At 56.8% G+C, this 15,922-nt stretch overlaps 1 protein-coding gene across 2 annotated transcripts; it reads left to right on the plus strand.

The window, feature by feature from the left end:
* The first annotated feature begins 5,062 nt into the window (after window positions 1-5,062).
* Window positions 5,063-11,630, plus strand: CD8A (CD8 subunit alpha). Of its 2 annotated transcripts, XM_064151692.1 has the most exons (7): window positions 5,063-5,092; window positions 5,346-5,534; window positions 6,176-6,547; window positions 7,111-7,188; window positions 7,584-7,697; window positions 8,337-8,367; window positions 10,825-11,630. In XM_064151692.1, the coding sequence occupies exons 2-7, from the start codon at window positions 5,381-5,383 to the stop codon at window positions 10,868-10,870; spliced, it is 795 nt and encodes a 264-aa protein (XP_064007762.1). In that variant the 5' UTR covers window positions 5,063-5,092; window positions 5,346-5,380; the 3' UTR covers window positions 10,871-11,630. The 2 variants fall into 2 exon arrangements, with proteins under 2 accessions (XP_064007762.1, XP_064007763.1); XM_064151693.1 differs by having other exon boundaries at window positions 5,083-5,534; window positions 6,179-6,547.
* Window positions 11,631-15,922: the final 4,292 nt, after the last annotated feature.

A 15,922-nucleotide genomic window follows, 5' to 3' on the forward strand; every position in this document is an offset into this window, starting at 1 on the left:
AGAACATCTCTATTGGAAGCCTCTTGTAGTTCTGGACTGAGCCTCTGTGGTGTTTAGGAGACTTGAGCTGCAGGAAACAAACCTGTCCACTGCTAACCCCACCCGTGGCACTGGCAGGGTAAACTGTTGGCAGTGCCCAGAAGATGCCATCGCAGGCTGCTGGTGTCCCACACATCTGCACAAACAGGCTCAGCGGTGTCAGGGCGAGCAGGGCAGGAAACCCGTACAAGGCAAACTCGTAACACAGTCAGAGCTCGACAGACTCCCAGCTGAGGAACCAACAAGGGTGGAGATGATGGACATCTTCATCCCAGTGAGCAGGTGAAAGGTCTCCAACAGGGAGAAGTCTTGTGCTTGGCTTGTGCAGGGCACCTTAAGGTGTGTGTGAGTACCAGAGGACAGGGCAGTGCTGCCCACTCAACTAGCAACATGCAGCTACAGTGGAAAGACAGCATGTGGGCATCTGGTGCCCAGAGCTGCACTTGGCATTCTGCAGCCCCCCGCGGCGCTGCAGCTCTGCACCGCAAAGGGAGGCAGCAGGCTGCTGGCAAACCGCAGCTTCGCTTCACACCGGAAAAATTCAACACCCTACTCACAACCATTTCTTTCCCTTCTGTTTGAAACTCAAGTTTGTGACTTGTGACTAAGTGGTGAGATTTTCACTAAAACTTCTCCATTGCTCCCACCAGGAGAGAGCCTTCCAAGGTCAGCGACCCAAAGAACGCTGAAACAAAGACAGTCTGGTGAGACTCCCACTCTGAGCTCCCATCCATCACTGGTCACCTATTTAGAATTAACCATGTTGGAAGAGAGCTCCAGGCTCATCCAGGGAGCTGCAGACAGCAATGAGCTCTGCCCTGAGCCTCCTCTGCTGCAGGCTGCACACCCCCAGCTCCCTCAGCCTCTCCTCACAGGGCTCTGCTCCAGGCCTCTCACCTGCAGTGATCAGGCAGCACCTGCTCAGCAGCAGCAAAGCTGCATCATTGCTTAGCAATAGGAGGTCTTTCTGAAGCACTGTGAGGAGATCCCATGGCCAGCAGAACACTGGCCCTGACAGAGCACCCATTTCCATGCTCCTTTTGTGTCCCCCAGCCACCACTGAGTGACTGTGCTGAGATGTGCTCCAGCCCCAGGCACAGGACATCGCAAGGCATCCACACAACGGCTGGTACTGAAAAGCTGCAGAGGTTCTTGCCACGGTGGACAAGTCACTGACATCCTTCTACAGAATTACTGCACAGTGAACATCTCCTGTGGGGCCAGGCTGAGGCAGCTGGGGCTGGGAGCTGGCAGCAGAGCAGCCTGAGGGCTGCCCTCAGTGCTGTGCTGAAGATGTGCAGGGCAGTGTGGGCAGGACACAGCCAGGCTCTGCCCAGGGGTGGCCAAGGGCAGCCCAAGGGGCACTGGGGGCAAGCTGGAGCAGAGGAGGTGCCAGGGAACAGGAGGGGAAACTTTGTCTCTGTGAGGGTGCTGGAGGCCTGGAGCAGGCTGCCCAGAGAGGTTGTGCAGTCTCCTTCTCTGGGGCCTTCCCAACCCCCCGAGATGTGTTCCTGTGTGCCCTGCCCCGGGTGCTCCTGCTCTGGCAGGGGCTGGACTGGATTTGCACTGCAGGTCCCTTCCAGCCCCTGATGTTCTGTGGCTGTGATCTCTTCCCACTCTCCTGCTCATTTCCAGTCTCATCTCTGTTAAATGAATGTCAGCAAGCACAGAGAGAGTTGATCCTAAACTCACCTCCTGCTGAGCCCAGTTCACAACCCATGGGTTCTTGTTAATCTACCTCTTCTCTGTGTGATTTTCTCTTCTCTCCTTGCTGCTGCCTCCTGTTTCTTGAAACAGGCTGACAAACCAGAGCATGCTGAAGTCAAAGGGATTCCTTCATCCATCCCATTAACCACCTCCTCTTCCCAGGTTTGGAGTCAGTCATGAGTGTAAAGCTTACATCTGCTGCTCTAGATTATCCACACAGCTCTCAGTTTCAACCCAGAGCTGTCCCTGGAGCTCCTGCTTGTGCCTGGGACTTTCCACAGTCAAATAATGGCAACTGCCACTGGCTTAGGTGTTCCTGTTTGCTACCATGCGAACCAGAACCAGCCTTGTGCTCAGCAGCACCTGAACGCAGAGCCAGGAAACAGCCTTCCCTGCCCCAGGGATGCATTATTCAGGAGACAAGGTGTGGGCAGAGGAAAGGCCTTCTCCATCTGATCACACACATCCCTGTCCATCAGCTCTCCTCTGGCCAGTGAAGTGTGCCCATGCAGAACAGAGCTGGTGGCAGCCCACGTGCAGCAAGCTCTTGCCAGGTCTCAGAAGGGCATCGTCCTTAGCAGGTCACTGCAGGCAGCAGAGAGGAGCAGTTCCCCTGCAGCTGTCTCCTGTGGCCACCCAGCCCCACCTCTGCCCGGTACAATGGGCAAGCATCAGAAGACAGAGGGACTGGTGGGAAGCCACAAAAACAATTCAGCAGATGAGAGCAGGAAGAGAAAAAGGAGACCTCTGATTGGTGACACCAGGGCTGAACGAGACAAGAGCGGCAGCAGCTTTGCATGCAAACCGGCTCGCTCCAGCAGCCACCAAGAGGACCATGGACACCTCTACACTCAGAAGAAGAATCTCTGGGCTCCAGTTTGGTACCACAGAGTGATGCATGATAAAACTTGCCAAGAGTCAGAGAGCAGAGTGACGTAAGATGTCCCCCCTCAGAGAGGCAACAGCCGTTCTGGATGATCCTTCCATGGCACATCCAGCAGCGTGGACATGCACTACATGCTGAGCATCCACACCCTACAGCAGAGTGGGCACCTGGTCCTGGCAAACCTTCACTCCCACTTGAACCATGCTGAGAACCAGGACCCCAGAGTTTTCTTGTTCTGGTCTCAGGTTGTGCCTCTGAAGCCACTGAGTTGTAACAGTGATGGAACTGAGGAGCACCCACACAGAGTCCTGAGGGATGGCAGGAACCAGCTCACTTCAGCACCCCAGGAAACATGACCCTCAGCTGCAGCCATCTACGAGGCAGGCCCACAGCTTCAGTCCCTTCTCTGCACTTTCCTTGGGTAGCTTAGCCCATTACAAAGGGAAGATGAACTCCACCTAGGATGAGGAGGACAAAGTCCCCACTGGGACCAGAAGGAGCCTTTGGAAGCAGCATCAGCTGATCTCTTATCCAGAGATGGCTGCACTGCTAAGGGCTGACATCCAGCGAACAGGTGGAGAACAGTGGCAAGTGGAGCTCCTCGGGGATCTCTACTGGGTCCACTGCTGCTTAACATCTTCATCAGTGATGTGGGCAGTGGTCTTCAGGCACCCTCAGCAAACCTGCAGATGACACCAAACTGTGTGGTGCTGAACTCCCTTGAGAGAAGGAATTATTCCAGAAGGATCTTGACAGGCTTGAGAAATGCCCAGTGCCAGCTGCAGGAGGTTCAGCAAGTCAGAGTGCAAGGTCTTGCAGCTGGGTCAAGCCAGTCCCAGGCACAAATCCAGTCTGGGTCCAGAGTGGGTTGAGAGCAGCCCTGCAGAAAAAGCCTTGGGGATGTTGGGTGCTGAGAAACTCCCCAGGAGCCAGCAGTGCCCTCATGCAGCCCAGCAGGCAGCCAAGTGCTGGACTACAGCCAGAGCAGTGCAGGCAGCAGGGCAAGAGAGAGGATTGTGCCCCTTGGCTCTGCTCTACTCAGACCTCACCTCCAATCCTGCCTCCAGCTCTGCTGTCCCCAGCACAAGAAGCACACAGAGTTGCCAGAGAGAGTCCAGAGGAGGCCACAGAGATGACCCAAGGGCTGGAGCAGTTCTGCTGTGAGCACAGGCTGAGGGAGCTGGGGGTGTGCAGCCTGCAGAGGGGAAGGCTCCAGGGGACCTCAGAGCTGCTGCCAGTGCCTGAAGGGATCCTGCAGGAAGGCTGCAGAGAGACTTCTGCTGAGGGTGTCTGGAGACTGGACAAGGGGGAATGGTTTGGAGCTGAGGCAGAGCAGGGTTAGAGTGGAGCTGAGGAAGAAGTTCTTCAGCGTGAGGGTGGTGAGAGTCTGGCACAAGCTGCCCAGGGAGGCTGTGGCTGCCTCCTGCCCTGGGGGTATTGCAGGCCAAGATGGATGAGGCCTTGAGCAGCCAAGTCACGTTGAGAGGTGTCCCTGCCCATGGGTAGGGGGTTGCAGTAGGTGAGCTCTGAGGTCTGTTCCAAGCTGAGCCATTCTGTGGCTCAGCTCAAGGCTGTTCACATTCACATGCTGGGATTTTGGGATCCAGAGCCTGATAATGCTATGCAGCTGTCAGAACCTGCTTTGGCTTTGCTTTGTCCAGATCTGCTCTCTTCCAGGCAGATGTCACAAGTGCCACAGCACCATGGAACTGTGAATTCCACACACCTCAGCAGGCCTGGCAGCAGCTTTCTCACTCATGCTTTGACAAGAAGTGAAATGAATTCAGTTCCTAAAGCATTTTCCATAACTCGTCTCACAAAGAGCAGCCACAGCAGCAGCAGCCACAGCAGCAGCCACGGCAGCAGCAGCCACGGCAGCAGCAGCAGCGCTTGTCTGTGACACACCGGGGAGAAGAGGTCGTTCAGATAAACACCTTCCACAGGAAAACACCCAGCAGGACAGCCAGGGAGTGCCAGGTGAAGAAATGAAGAACACAGCAGCTCTCTGCTGAGGCTTTGCTGTTGCACATGCAGAGCTGCAGGAAGTGTCACCCATAGCCTTGTGCCAGTGGTCACCTGGAGGCAGAAGCAAGATCCCCCCTGTTGAAGCATGCAGGGGCGTTTTGGCAGGGAGGAAGCTCCTGCGGTTAGAGAAGAAACCCACAAGATGCTAAAACCCAGAAGAATGCATACCCCTGGGCATGGGGCTCTCGGAGCGGGGGGCTCAGGGCACAGCCCACCTGCCTCACACAAAGCAGCTCTTGCAGAGCAAGTGCAAGGAAGAGCTGAACCGAGAACGATGCAGCGCCTGAAGAGCGCAAGAGCACAGCTGCGGTCAGCAGCAGATCACTGACACCTGTGGCTGTGCATCATGGAGCAGCTGTGTCCTGCTTGCTGAGGGAGCAAGCACAGGCAGCCCCCCCACGTGAAGGCAGCAGAATCCCAGGCAAGACAGCCAACGTGAGGACTGCAGCCAAGGCATGAGGGCTGCTTGTGGCTCCTGCAGAGCTGGAGCTGCTGTGAATCCCGACAGCTGGGAGACAGCAGCTGTGGTGGCTGATCCTCCCCCAGGCAGGAGCATCCTCAGTCTGAATCCCTAGAGAAGTCCTTGAGGCAGAATCCCCGAGGCACCATTAGGAGCTGATAAGGACGAATGAGCCCAAATTCTGCCTCACAACAGAAGGAAACCTTTCTCCCCTTCGTTTTGCCACAGGTGCTAAACATCATCTCCTAACCAAGAGGGTCCTGATGACATCACATCCTCTCCAAAGAGCCACACAGCCTCCTGAGGCAAGCCAGAAAGATCAGCTCTGCTCCACCACACCTCACTGGGGACGGCCACCCTCGGAGAAGATGCCCAGGGCCAGGGCCCCTCTCCTGCTCCTGCTTGGCCTGGTGCTCTGTGAGTATGGGCACAGGGCTGCGCGGCACCGGCAGGGACTAAACCTCTGCCACTGAACCTGGGGCACTGAGCTAAAGAGATCAGGGGCAAAGAAAGCAAATCAATTCCTCATGTCCTGCAAGGTTTCTCTGCCCACGGCAGGGGACTGGGACCAGACAATCCTTAAGGGCTCTTCCAACCTGAACCAGTCTGCAAATCTGTGAAGAAGGCTGACCTAGGGGTTTGCTCAGGAACTGTGGAGGTGAAAGGGACATTGCCCCAGCCAGCACAGGGCAGCCAGAGGGGTGGCTGCAGCATCATGACCACCATAGTATGAACTCACCTGAAGAAGTGGCTCTGGAGGGGACAGGGAAAGGGAAAGAAGGGAGTTTAGCAGTCAGTTGATCTGGGGAGTCACTTCAGATAAGCTGGGGAGGGGAAATGCCCCTGACAAGGCAGCTCAAGAGCTCTTCTGAGGGGCAGGGCCCCTCCTTAAAGCCTGGGTTGCTCAGCAACTGTGAGCACCATGCACAGTCCCAGCAAGGACTCCAATCACCCAGGCAGTCCTGCTGCATCCCATCCCGCCCTGTGGAGAGGGAATGAGGCTTGCCTGGAGGGGACCTAGCTCTTCCCGAGCAGTTCCCATCAGGATCTCTCTCCAGCAGGCAGCTGTGGGACCCACGGCCGGGTGTACAGCATGGTGGCTCGGCTCCTTGGCAGAGACAGAGGGCACCTGCAGGTGGGGCAGCGGCTGGAGCTGGAGTGCCTGCCCGAGAAGGAGGACAGCGGCGTGTTCTGGATGCGCCGGGACAGGCACGGGAACCTCCACTTCATTGTCTTCATCTCTCACATTAACAAACTGACGTTTGAGGGGAGCCAGCAGAGCTCCCAACGCTTCGAGGCGATGAAAGACAGCAAGTCCTACCGGCTGGTGGTGAAGGCTTTCGAGCCGCAGGATGAGGGCAGCTATTTCTGCCTCATGAACAGCAACCAAGTGCTGTACTTCAGCTCTGGCCTGCCTGCCTTCTTCCCAGGTCAGCGACGCCTCCCCCTTCTCTCTGCCCAAACGCCCAGCGCCCCCTGCCCGGTCACCACTCGCCTCTCCCACAGCCCTCTTTCCCCTGCTTGCCGGCCAAGGCACCCTGTGCCCACTACATGTTCCCTCCTGCTGGAGCCCCCTGCTTGCTGTCTCTTCCCACGGTCGCTCCTGCCCAAAGGCAGGCCCAGCATCACCTCCCCAGCCCCACTTCTTCATCCTGTTCGTGGCTCTGCAGGGACAAGGCTAAAGCAAAGCACCAGCTCCTCCTTCTTCTCCTCACCTAGGTCATAGAAGTCCTGCCAGCCTCAGGCTGTTTGGGGTTTCTGAGGATGGTGGCAGAAAGAATAAAGAAGCCTGCAGCTCCATATTCGGTCTTGAGAGACCTGTTCTGGGAGGGTCACTATGGGCTTCAGAAAGTTCCCTCAGACCTGAGCCCTGTGCTGGCCACAGGAGCAGCCATGCCCTGGCAGGGTGGGAGAGCAGAAGGGTGGCAGAGAGGTGGTTCCTTGCAGTTCCCTACCTTGCAGTTCCCTACATGCTGTACTGCTTCACTTACAGTCACCACCACCAGAGCACCACCCACCACCCAGCATGGCACCACTGAAAAGGACCCCTGCCCAAGGACCCTGGATACAGGTAGCCCTGGTGCAGGGAAGGAGGAGGGGAATGGCTGTGCTCTGGTCCACTAATACTTTGGGGGAGGGGGCAAATCCTTAGAGCTTTACCAGAGCTGGAAGGGTTAAACTCCAATGTTTCATCCCACAAGGAAAGGCTACAGCTGATGTCAAAAACAGGAGCATGTTCCATGCCTTGGAAGGGGAGGTGGGGGAGGGCTGGTGTCAGTGTTAGCCTTACCAGGGGACACAAGAACCCTTGAGTTCCATGGCCTCCCTCAAGCCCCCTGGCCAGTGCTGAGCACAGCAGGACCGCCCTGCACTTGCAGGCACCACCAGCTGGCCAAGGGAAGCTTCACCAGAGCTCTGCTGAGCACCAGAGCTGGCTGTGAGCTCTCCTCTGCTCTCTTCCTGCAGACACCAGCAGAGAGGAGCTGAGTTTCTTCTGTGACATCTTCATCTGGGCTCCCCTGGCAGGTGCCTGCCTCCTGCTTGTCATCGCCCTGGTGGTCACCATTGTGCTGTGCCAACGTAAGCCACAACTCTCTCTGGATACTGCTCTAGCCCTGTCCTTCAGGGGAACAGATCTTCAGGAGAAACTTTCTCCCTGTGAGGGTGCTGGAGCCCTGCAGCAGGCTGCCCAGAGAGGTTGTGGAGTCTCCTGCTCTGGAGCCTTTCCAAACTCACCCAGGCCATTCCTGTGTGACCTACTCTAGGTCACCCTGCTCTGTCAGGGGGGGTGGGCTGGATGAGCTTTCATGGTCCTCTCCAGTCCTTCAGGTTGTGTGATTCTGTGGTTCTTACTAGCCCCTTCCCATAGGCATCAGGCAACCAGGACAGAGTCAGCCCAAAGGAACATTTCAGATGGAAAAGCCCTTTCAGATCATGCAGCTCAACCATTGTCTACCTCTGCCACAGCTGGGGCTAAATCGAGTCCCTCAGCACCACATCTCTGCCTCTTCCCAACACCTCCAGGAATGAGGATTTGGCAGCCTGTTCTAGTGCCTGAGAACCCTTTCAGTGAAGAAGTTTCTTGCAATGTTCAGCCTAAACCTTGGGGAGCTTGCAGACAGCAACCTGCTAGGGAATGAGCCTTGCTGCAGCACTTCCTCACTGAGCTGAGCTGGGACTTGGGCTGTGGAACTAAGACTTTTTTCTTGTCTGTTTTAGAAACCAGAAGGCGAAGATGCAGATGTAAAAGGTACTCACTTTCCTCAGCAGCATCTCACCCTCAAGTGACCAAGCAGACAGGAGCCAATAAGCAACCTAAAAGTTCTTCATCTGACAAAGAGTGCATCTGACAAAGAGTGCACTACTCCAGCTCCAGCCAGAGGGGGGGGGCACATTTCATCCTTTCTTCTCCCCAGACTCTTAATTTGATTCTGCCCCTGGACCTTCAGCTTGTGCAGTTACTGCACCCCAAATGCCCCCTGCACAATTTCAGACCAACACCACCAGGGCTTTGTGCCTCTCTTGCCCTAGCAGGCACCAAGCAGTGCAGATGTGTCTGGCTTCAGGGTTAATCTATTTTCCAGGGCAGACAGGAATCCTTTCCTTATATTTTCCCTCCTGATCCCCCAACCATCCTGAGTCGCCAGGAGAGTGCTCCCAGAGCAGGAATTGCCACTTGCCTGTGTGGAACAAGAAATCCTGCCCATGAGTAACTCAGTCACAGACTGCACTGGGCTCGAAGAGATCTTCAAAAGCATCTTGGCCAACTCCCAGCTGTCTGCAGGGACACCTCTAACTAGAGCAGGCTGCTCAGGGACACATCCAGGCTGATCTTCAATGTCTCCAGGGATGGAGCCTCAACCACATCCCTGGGTGTGCCACTGTCTCACCATCCTCACTGTGCACAACTTCCTCCTGATGTCCAACCTAACTCTGCCCTGCTCCAGTTTCAAACCATTCTGCCACTCATCCCCCATGCCCACCCTGCAGCAAACCCTCTCTGCACTCCTGTGAGCCAGGAGATTAAATCCAGCTGTGGAATCCCTGCTGCTGCTCTAGTGGCAAGGAAGTTTGAAACAGTATGTTCTACTGCTGGAGCCTAATTCCTTGCAAACCAAACATCTCCTAAATCAGATAGATTCTAGTTCCTTCTTGTACATCCTGTGGTTTCATAGCGGGAAAGCCTGTAGGATTTTAATTGCCCCAGTTAATGCAGTCTCTCAGGAAGAACCTCCTTCCCTCTTCAGAAACAGGAACTGGAGCCCTACATTCAACATCTGCAGGGGACCTGCAGGCAGGCTGGAAAGGAACTGTTCAGAGGCCCTGTGGGGATAGGATGAGAAGCAATGGCTTGAAACTGGAGTAGGGCAGAGTTAGGTTGGACATCAGGAGGAAGTTGTGCACAGTGAGGGTGGTGAGACACTGGCACAGGCTGCCCAGGGCTGTGCTTGAGGCTCTGTCCCTGGAGACATTTAAGATCAGGCTGGCTGTGTCCCTGTGCATCCTGCTCGAGCTGCAGGTGTCCCTGTGCCTGCAGGGGTCTTGGCCAAGATGCCCTTGGAGGCTCCCTTCCAACCAGATGCAATCTGTGAGTTTGTTTTTGCAGGCAGAACACATCAGAAATCGTAGCTTGAGCAGTTTGTGCCTGAGGGAAGAGCAGTGTGTAGCCATGCTTCTGCCCCTCGGCTGCAGCCCCACCTCAGAGCACAGCCACAAGCCTCCCTTCTCTTGTACCACTCTGAGGAAGGTGCCACCTGGCACTTTCACAGTGGGTATGTCCATGCCCAGCTCTCCTGCTCCTCGCCTGGCTTCCCAAGGGCTGACTGATGGCAAAGAGCTCTCCTTGGCACCGTGCTTGCGTTCTGCGCTTGTCTGAGGCCCTGCTGCCCAAAGGTTCTGTCCCTGCAGGGGTAATCAGGCTGCAGAGCTCTCCCATTTTCCAGCCGTGGTCCTGCCCAGGGCCAGCAGCACCGACGTGGCACAGTGTCAGCATGGCTCTGTTGGCAGCAGCTGCAGCACTGGAAGGAAATTCCTGCTGCCCTGAGCCGTTCCTGCTTGTTGAATTGAAGCTCTTGGGAAGTTAACAGTGCAATTCACTTCATTAAGGAGTGCCTCAGGATCTGGCCTGGGATTCTTGCTGGCAGCTGAGGGATTTACTTTCCACCACAAATCAATCTTCAGGGCAAGTGGGTGCCAAATCTCCAACTCATTAAATCAGCATCAAACTGTCTGCTGCTGGAGAGCAGCAATTTCTCCCAGGCTGGGAGCACGCTGGCTGCCCAGAGAGCCTCCCTTTGGTCTGCTCTGCAGGAAACCTGCTTGCAACAAGAAAATGGCCTTGTAAATTGACAGCAGATCTCCAGCTCCAGAAAAAGCCCTGGGCTCTTCCTTCTTTTCTCATTTCTGAACGTGGAGAAAGGCTTGGTGAAAGGAAAAGAGCATGCAGAAGTCAGAGGCAAATTTAAGCGAGCCTTTTTTTGTGGTGTAATTAGTGCAACAATTACACAGCAGCCTCCTGCCACTGCCTGCCGCCAGTTGCAATGTTGGCAGATCCTTCACCAGCACAAATGGATTCAGGAGCACTGTGCAGGCTGCTCGTGGAGGCCCCTGGCCACAGCCCGTGGCTAAAGGAGTTATCAGCAGTCAGACAGCAGCTGCCTGCTTGCTCCTTTCACACCGAAGTGACCCAGCACTTCTCTTCCCGCAGAGCTGCCCAAGGGAAGCCCAGGGTGAAGCCCAGCAGACAGCCGTAAGCACCTCCTGGCCGCCGCAGCACCCTCTGGCAGCTGTCACCCAGAAGCCATCGCCCAGGTTCCCGCAGTGCTCCTGCTCCACAGGCACTGCCCCCTGACACATCTGAGAGGATGAAGCAGAGACACAGCCCCAGCAGGCAGCGATCCTGCCCGGGGCCAGCCAAAGCACAGCTCCTACCCACAGCCACCAGCGCTGCTCCCAGCGGAGGCGACACAGAGGTCGGTGCCGGTGCCGGTGCCAACACAGGCCAGGAGCAAGCTGGTGAGAAGCAGGATGTCAGCTGCAGCCTTGCTCGGGGGCTGAGACGTTTGGCTTTTTAATGCAGCCAAAATCTGAAGCTGGCAGAAGTGCCTTAGCTATAAAAGCCCTCAGCTAAGGGCTCCTGCCTCTGGGCTGCCGCACGGCCCCGGGCAGCTGCGCTGAGAAGGGAAACGTGGCTGAAAGGGGCTCTGCTTGCCAGGGCTGGCAGCCCTGGGGGCAAAGATCTACTCTTTCCTTCTTGCTGTCCTTGTTCTGCTGCTAGCCCCAAGCAGAAATGTTGCCGGGGGGGATTCTGTTGCTTTCTGGAAGAGAGTTGAGCCATTGAAACCAAGCGCTGAGTGTCTGCCCCTTGCTTTGGTGGAGCGGAGCTGGCAGCACACCGACATGCACTGGCTGCAGCGAGTCCTGCTTGCTCAGCTCTGCGTTTGATGTATTTCCTTACTACACCTGCAAACCTACAACTGGGGAAAAAATAAAGCAAACCAACACTTCTAGTCAGGTCCTGTGGCATTTCTTTCTTTTTTTTCTTCAGTTCTTGGCCCCAGAAAAGCTAAAAATCCCTTCTGAAAATAGCCAGTGAGGCCCTTGGCTAAGGGAAAAATGAGTGACCTGAGCTTTAGGGTGCCAGAGTTAAGTTTCCAGCCGACCACAGCTTAAAATGATCTACAAGAATCTTCCCAGGGACTTGCAAGATGGGTCCCAAGGACTCCCCCATCCCTGAGAGGTGCTGTTAAGGTGAATGAGATAAGGACTGGAGATACTCAGCTACTCTTGCCAAGTGCCTGATAAACACCCGAAGGAAAACAGAATTAAAAAAGCCCTTTGCTGGTTTCCTCCCCTGCACACAGGCTGGGAAGGACAGGAATGCAGATAGAAACAAACTTCCCCCAGAAGCAGCTTTTTGTAAAGCTTTAACAACTAACGAGGGCCTAGAGAAGTGCACACAAGCAGCAAACAGGGAACAGCAGCCACAGAAGCAGGTTGCAGTGAGCAGGGGCAGCCTCTGCTGCTCAGGGCCAAGGGACAGCAGCAGAGGAAATGGTTCCAGGCTGCCCCAGGGAGGCTCAGGCTGGAGCTCAGGGAACAGTTCTGCACTGGAAGGGTTCTCAGCCCTTGGCACAGGCTGCCCAGGGCAGTGCTGCAGTCCCCATCCCTGGGGGTGCTGCAGCAGCCTGTGGAGCTGGTGCTGAGGGAGCTGGCTTGGTGCTGAGCCTGCAGTGCTGGGCCGAGGGCTGCCTGGCTGAGCTGGGAGGGCTCTGCCAACCTGATGTGTTCTGTGACTGACTCTGTATCTCCACAGGCTGGAAAGGGAACACCAGAGCAAAGCCCCAGCATGGTGATGCCTGTTGCTGCTCAGACACTGACAAACACTAAGACACATTCCAGGAAGGAAGGGAAGGGTGACCTTCTTCCAGGTGGCAAGCTGGGCAGAAGCAAGAGTCTCCCCACACCCGCAGTGCCAGTGCCACTTCTGAGTCCTCAGCAGGTGAAGGAGATCTGCTCCCACCCTGCTTCAAGGCAGACCAGGTCCAGACTTTAGCCCCATTTTAGCACACTGTGCTTAAGTCAATCCAAACTCACTCTACAGCCAGCTCTCCCCACCCAGATGAAAAGCTCAAATCTCTTCTCTCTCCCAGGAGCATCACTTTTGTTACTGGCCTGTCCCAGAGCCTCTTGTTGCCTTAGTCTGAGGTGAAGCCTTCACACACAAAGCCTCACCCCACAAAGCCTTTCTGCAGAGCAGCTTAGCAGAGATAGGCACAGCACAGCCTCACTGAGAGCATTCAGAGAGGCACAGATCACAGAAATGTTTGGGTTGGAAGAGCTTTCCAAGCTCATCCAGTTCAGCCATCAACCTGACACCCCCATGGCCACCAAACCATGGCCCCAAGTACCATGGCCACACCTCTCTTCGACAGCTCCAGGGACGGGGACTCCACCACCTGCCTGGGCAGCCTGTGCCAATCCCTGACCACTCCATGCAGTATTTCTCCTCATCTCCAAGCTAACCCTCCCTTGGCACAGTTTCAGGCCAGGTTGCCCAGGGATGTGGTGTAGGCTCTGTACCTGGAGCCATTCAAGATCAGCCTGGATGTAGCTCTGGGCAGCCTGCTCTAGCTGGAGGTGTCCCTGCTGCCTGCAGGGCAGCTGGATGTCAGACTAGATGACTTTTGAGAGCACCTTTCCAACTCGATGCAGTCTGTGACTCTGTGACAGTCACTGGGGCTGGCACAGACCTGAGATCATCCAGTCCAGCCTATGACCTGGCAGCACCACGTCAGCCAAACCATGCCACCAAGTGCCATCCAGTCTTTGCTAAAACACCTCCAGGGATGTTGCCTCCACCACCTCCCTGGGCAGTCCTTTCCAGTGCCCAATCAGCCTTTCTGTCAGGAAGTGCTTCCTAACATCCAACCTAACCCTCCCCTGGCACAGCTTCAGTCCATGCCCTCGTGTCGTGCCATGAGCTGTCTGGGAGCAGAGCCTGACCCCACCTGACTACAGCTTCCTTTGAGGTAGCTGCAGAGAGTGATAACATCTCCTCCAGGCTGCACACCCCAGCTCCCTCAGCCTCTCCTCAGCAGCCTCCCCCTCCAGCCCCCTCCCCAGCCTTGTTGCTCTCCTCTGGTCCCACTCCAGCCCCTCAAGATGTCTCTGGCAGTGATGGCCCAGAGCTGCACACAGTGCCCAAGGTGAGGCCTCCCCAGTGCCAGTACAGGGCAGAATGCAGCCCTGGCCACACTGCTCCTGAGGTGACTCCCACCAAAGCTCCTCACTGGCTGCTCTGGGTTCCCACAGCAGGGCTTTGGCCCACACCATGGCACGTTCCAGTACCTCAGGCTGCCAGGCAGTGCTCCTCCTGATCTGCTACTAACCTCCAGACTCAGACACTTCGCAGTCCCCTTCCCGTCCCCCTCCAGCTCTTTGCAATGGTTTGTGTAGGTAGTTCATAGCTCACAGAATGATAGAATCATGGATTGGGTTGTGTTGGAAGTGACCTTAAACACTTACCCCCCTGCCATGGGCAGGGACACCTCCCACCAGCACAGCTTGCTCAAGGCCTCATCCAGCCTGGCCTTAAACACCTCCAGGGAGGGCACATCCACAGCCTCCCTGGGCAACCTGTGCCAGTGTCTCACTGCCCTCACTGCCAAGAACTTCTTCCTCATCTCCACTCTCAATCTGCCCTCCTCAAGCTTCAATCCATTGTCCCTCATCCTGTCACTCTCAGCCCTTGCCAAAAGTCCCTCCCCAGCTCTCCTGGAGCCCCTTCAGGTACTGGAAGGCTGCTCCAAGGTCTGCCTGGAGCCTTCTCTTCTCCAGGAACTGCTGACAGCAATGCTGCAAGGTGCTGCACCGAGAGCCTCACCCTGCAGCCAGAGCCCTCCTGACACCTCGGCTGACGGCAGCTGGAAGCAGCGTGGCTGGGTCGGGGCTTGGTGTATTTTTAGCAGCCTTCACTTGACAGAGGGAGCGGTGCCAGCTGCAGCTGCCCGCAGGCACAGCACAGACCCTGCACGCTGGGGCTGGGCTTTGCCCTCTCTTTTAACCCCAGTGCCAAACCCGGAGGCTGTGCGGTGCCCCCTGCCTCCACTTTGCACTCCTCGTGCTGAGCCTCGCCCCGCACTCGGCAGGCCAGAGTCGCACAGTGCTGCTGGGCACACTGCACTCGGCAGGCCAGAGTCGCACAGTGCTGCTGGGCACACTGCACTCAGCAGGCCAGAGTCACACAGTGCTGCTGGGCACACTGCACTCGGCAGGCCAGAGTCACGCAGTGCTGCTGGGCACACTGCACTCGGCAGGCCAGAGTCACGCAGTGCTGCTGGGCACACTGCACGCGGCAGGCCAGAGTCACGCAGTGCTGCTGGGCACACTGCACTCAGCAGGCCACAGGTCACGCAGTGCTGCTGGGCACACTGCACTCAGCAGGCCAGAGGTCATGCAGTGCTGCTGGGCACACTGCACTCAGCAGGCCACAGGTCACGCAGTGCTGCTGGGCACACTGCACTCAGCAGGCCAGAGGTCATGCAGTGCTGCTGGGCACACTGCACTCGGCAGGCCACAGGTCACGCAGTGCTGCTGGGCACACTGCACTCGGCAGGCCACAGGTCACGCAGTGCTGCTGGGTACACTGCACTCGGCAGGCCAGAGGTCAGGCAGTGCTGCTGGGCACACTGCACTCAGCAGGCCAGAGTCACGCAGTGCTGCTGGGCACACTGCACTCGGCAGGCCACAGGTCACGCAGTGCTGCTGGGCACACTGCACTCGGCAGGCCAGAGGTCACGCAGTGCTGCTGGGTACACTGCACTCAGCAGGCCAGAGGTCATGCAGTGCTGCTGGGCACACTGCACTCAGCAGGCCAGAGGTCACGCAGTGCTGCTGGGCACACTGCACTCGGCAGGCCACAGGTCACGCAGTGCTGCTGGGCACACTGCGCTCGGCAGGCCACAGGTCACGCAGTGCTGCTGGGCACACTGCACTCGGCAGGCCACAGGTCACGCAGTGCTGCTGGGCACACTGCACTCGGCAGGCCACAGGTCACGCAGTGCTGCTGGGCACACTGCGCTCGGCAGGCCAGAGGTCACGCAGTGCTGCTGGGCACACTGCACTCGGCAGGCCACAGGTCACGCAGTGCTGCTGGGCACACTGCACTTGGCAGGCCACAGGTCACACAGTGCTGCTGGGCACACTGCACTCGGCAGGCCACAGGTCACGCAGTGCTGCTGGGCACACTGCACTCAGCAGGCCAGAGTCACACAGTGCTGCTGGGCACACTGCACTCGGCAGGC

The sequence above is a fragment of the Pogoniulus pusillus genome, chromosome 11 (genome assembly GCF_015220805.1).
Source record: "Pogoniulus pusillus isolate bPogPus1 chromosome 11, bPogPus1.pri, whole genome shotgun sequence".
Taxonomy (NCBI): Eukaryota; Metazoa; Chordata; class Aves; order Piciformes; family Lybiidae; genus Pogoniulus; species Pogoniulus pusillus.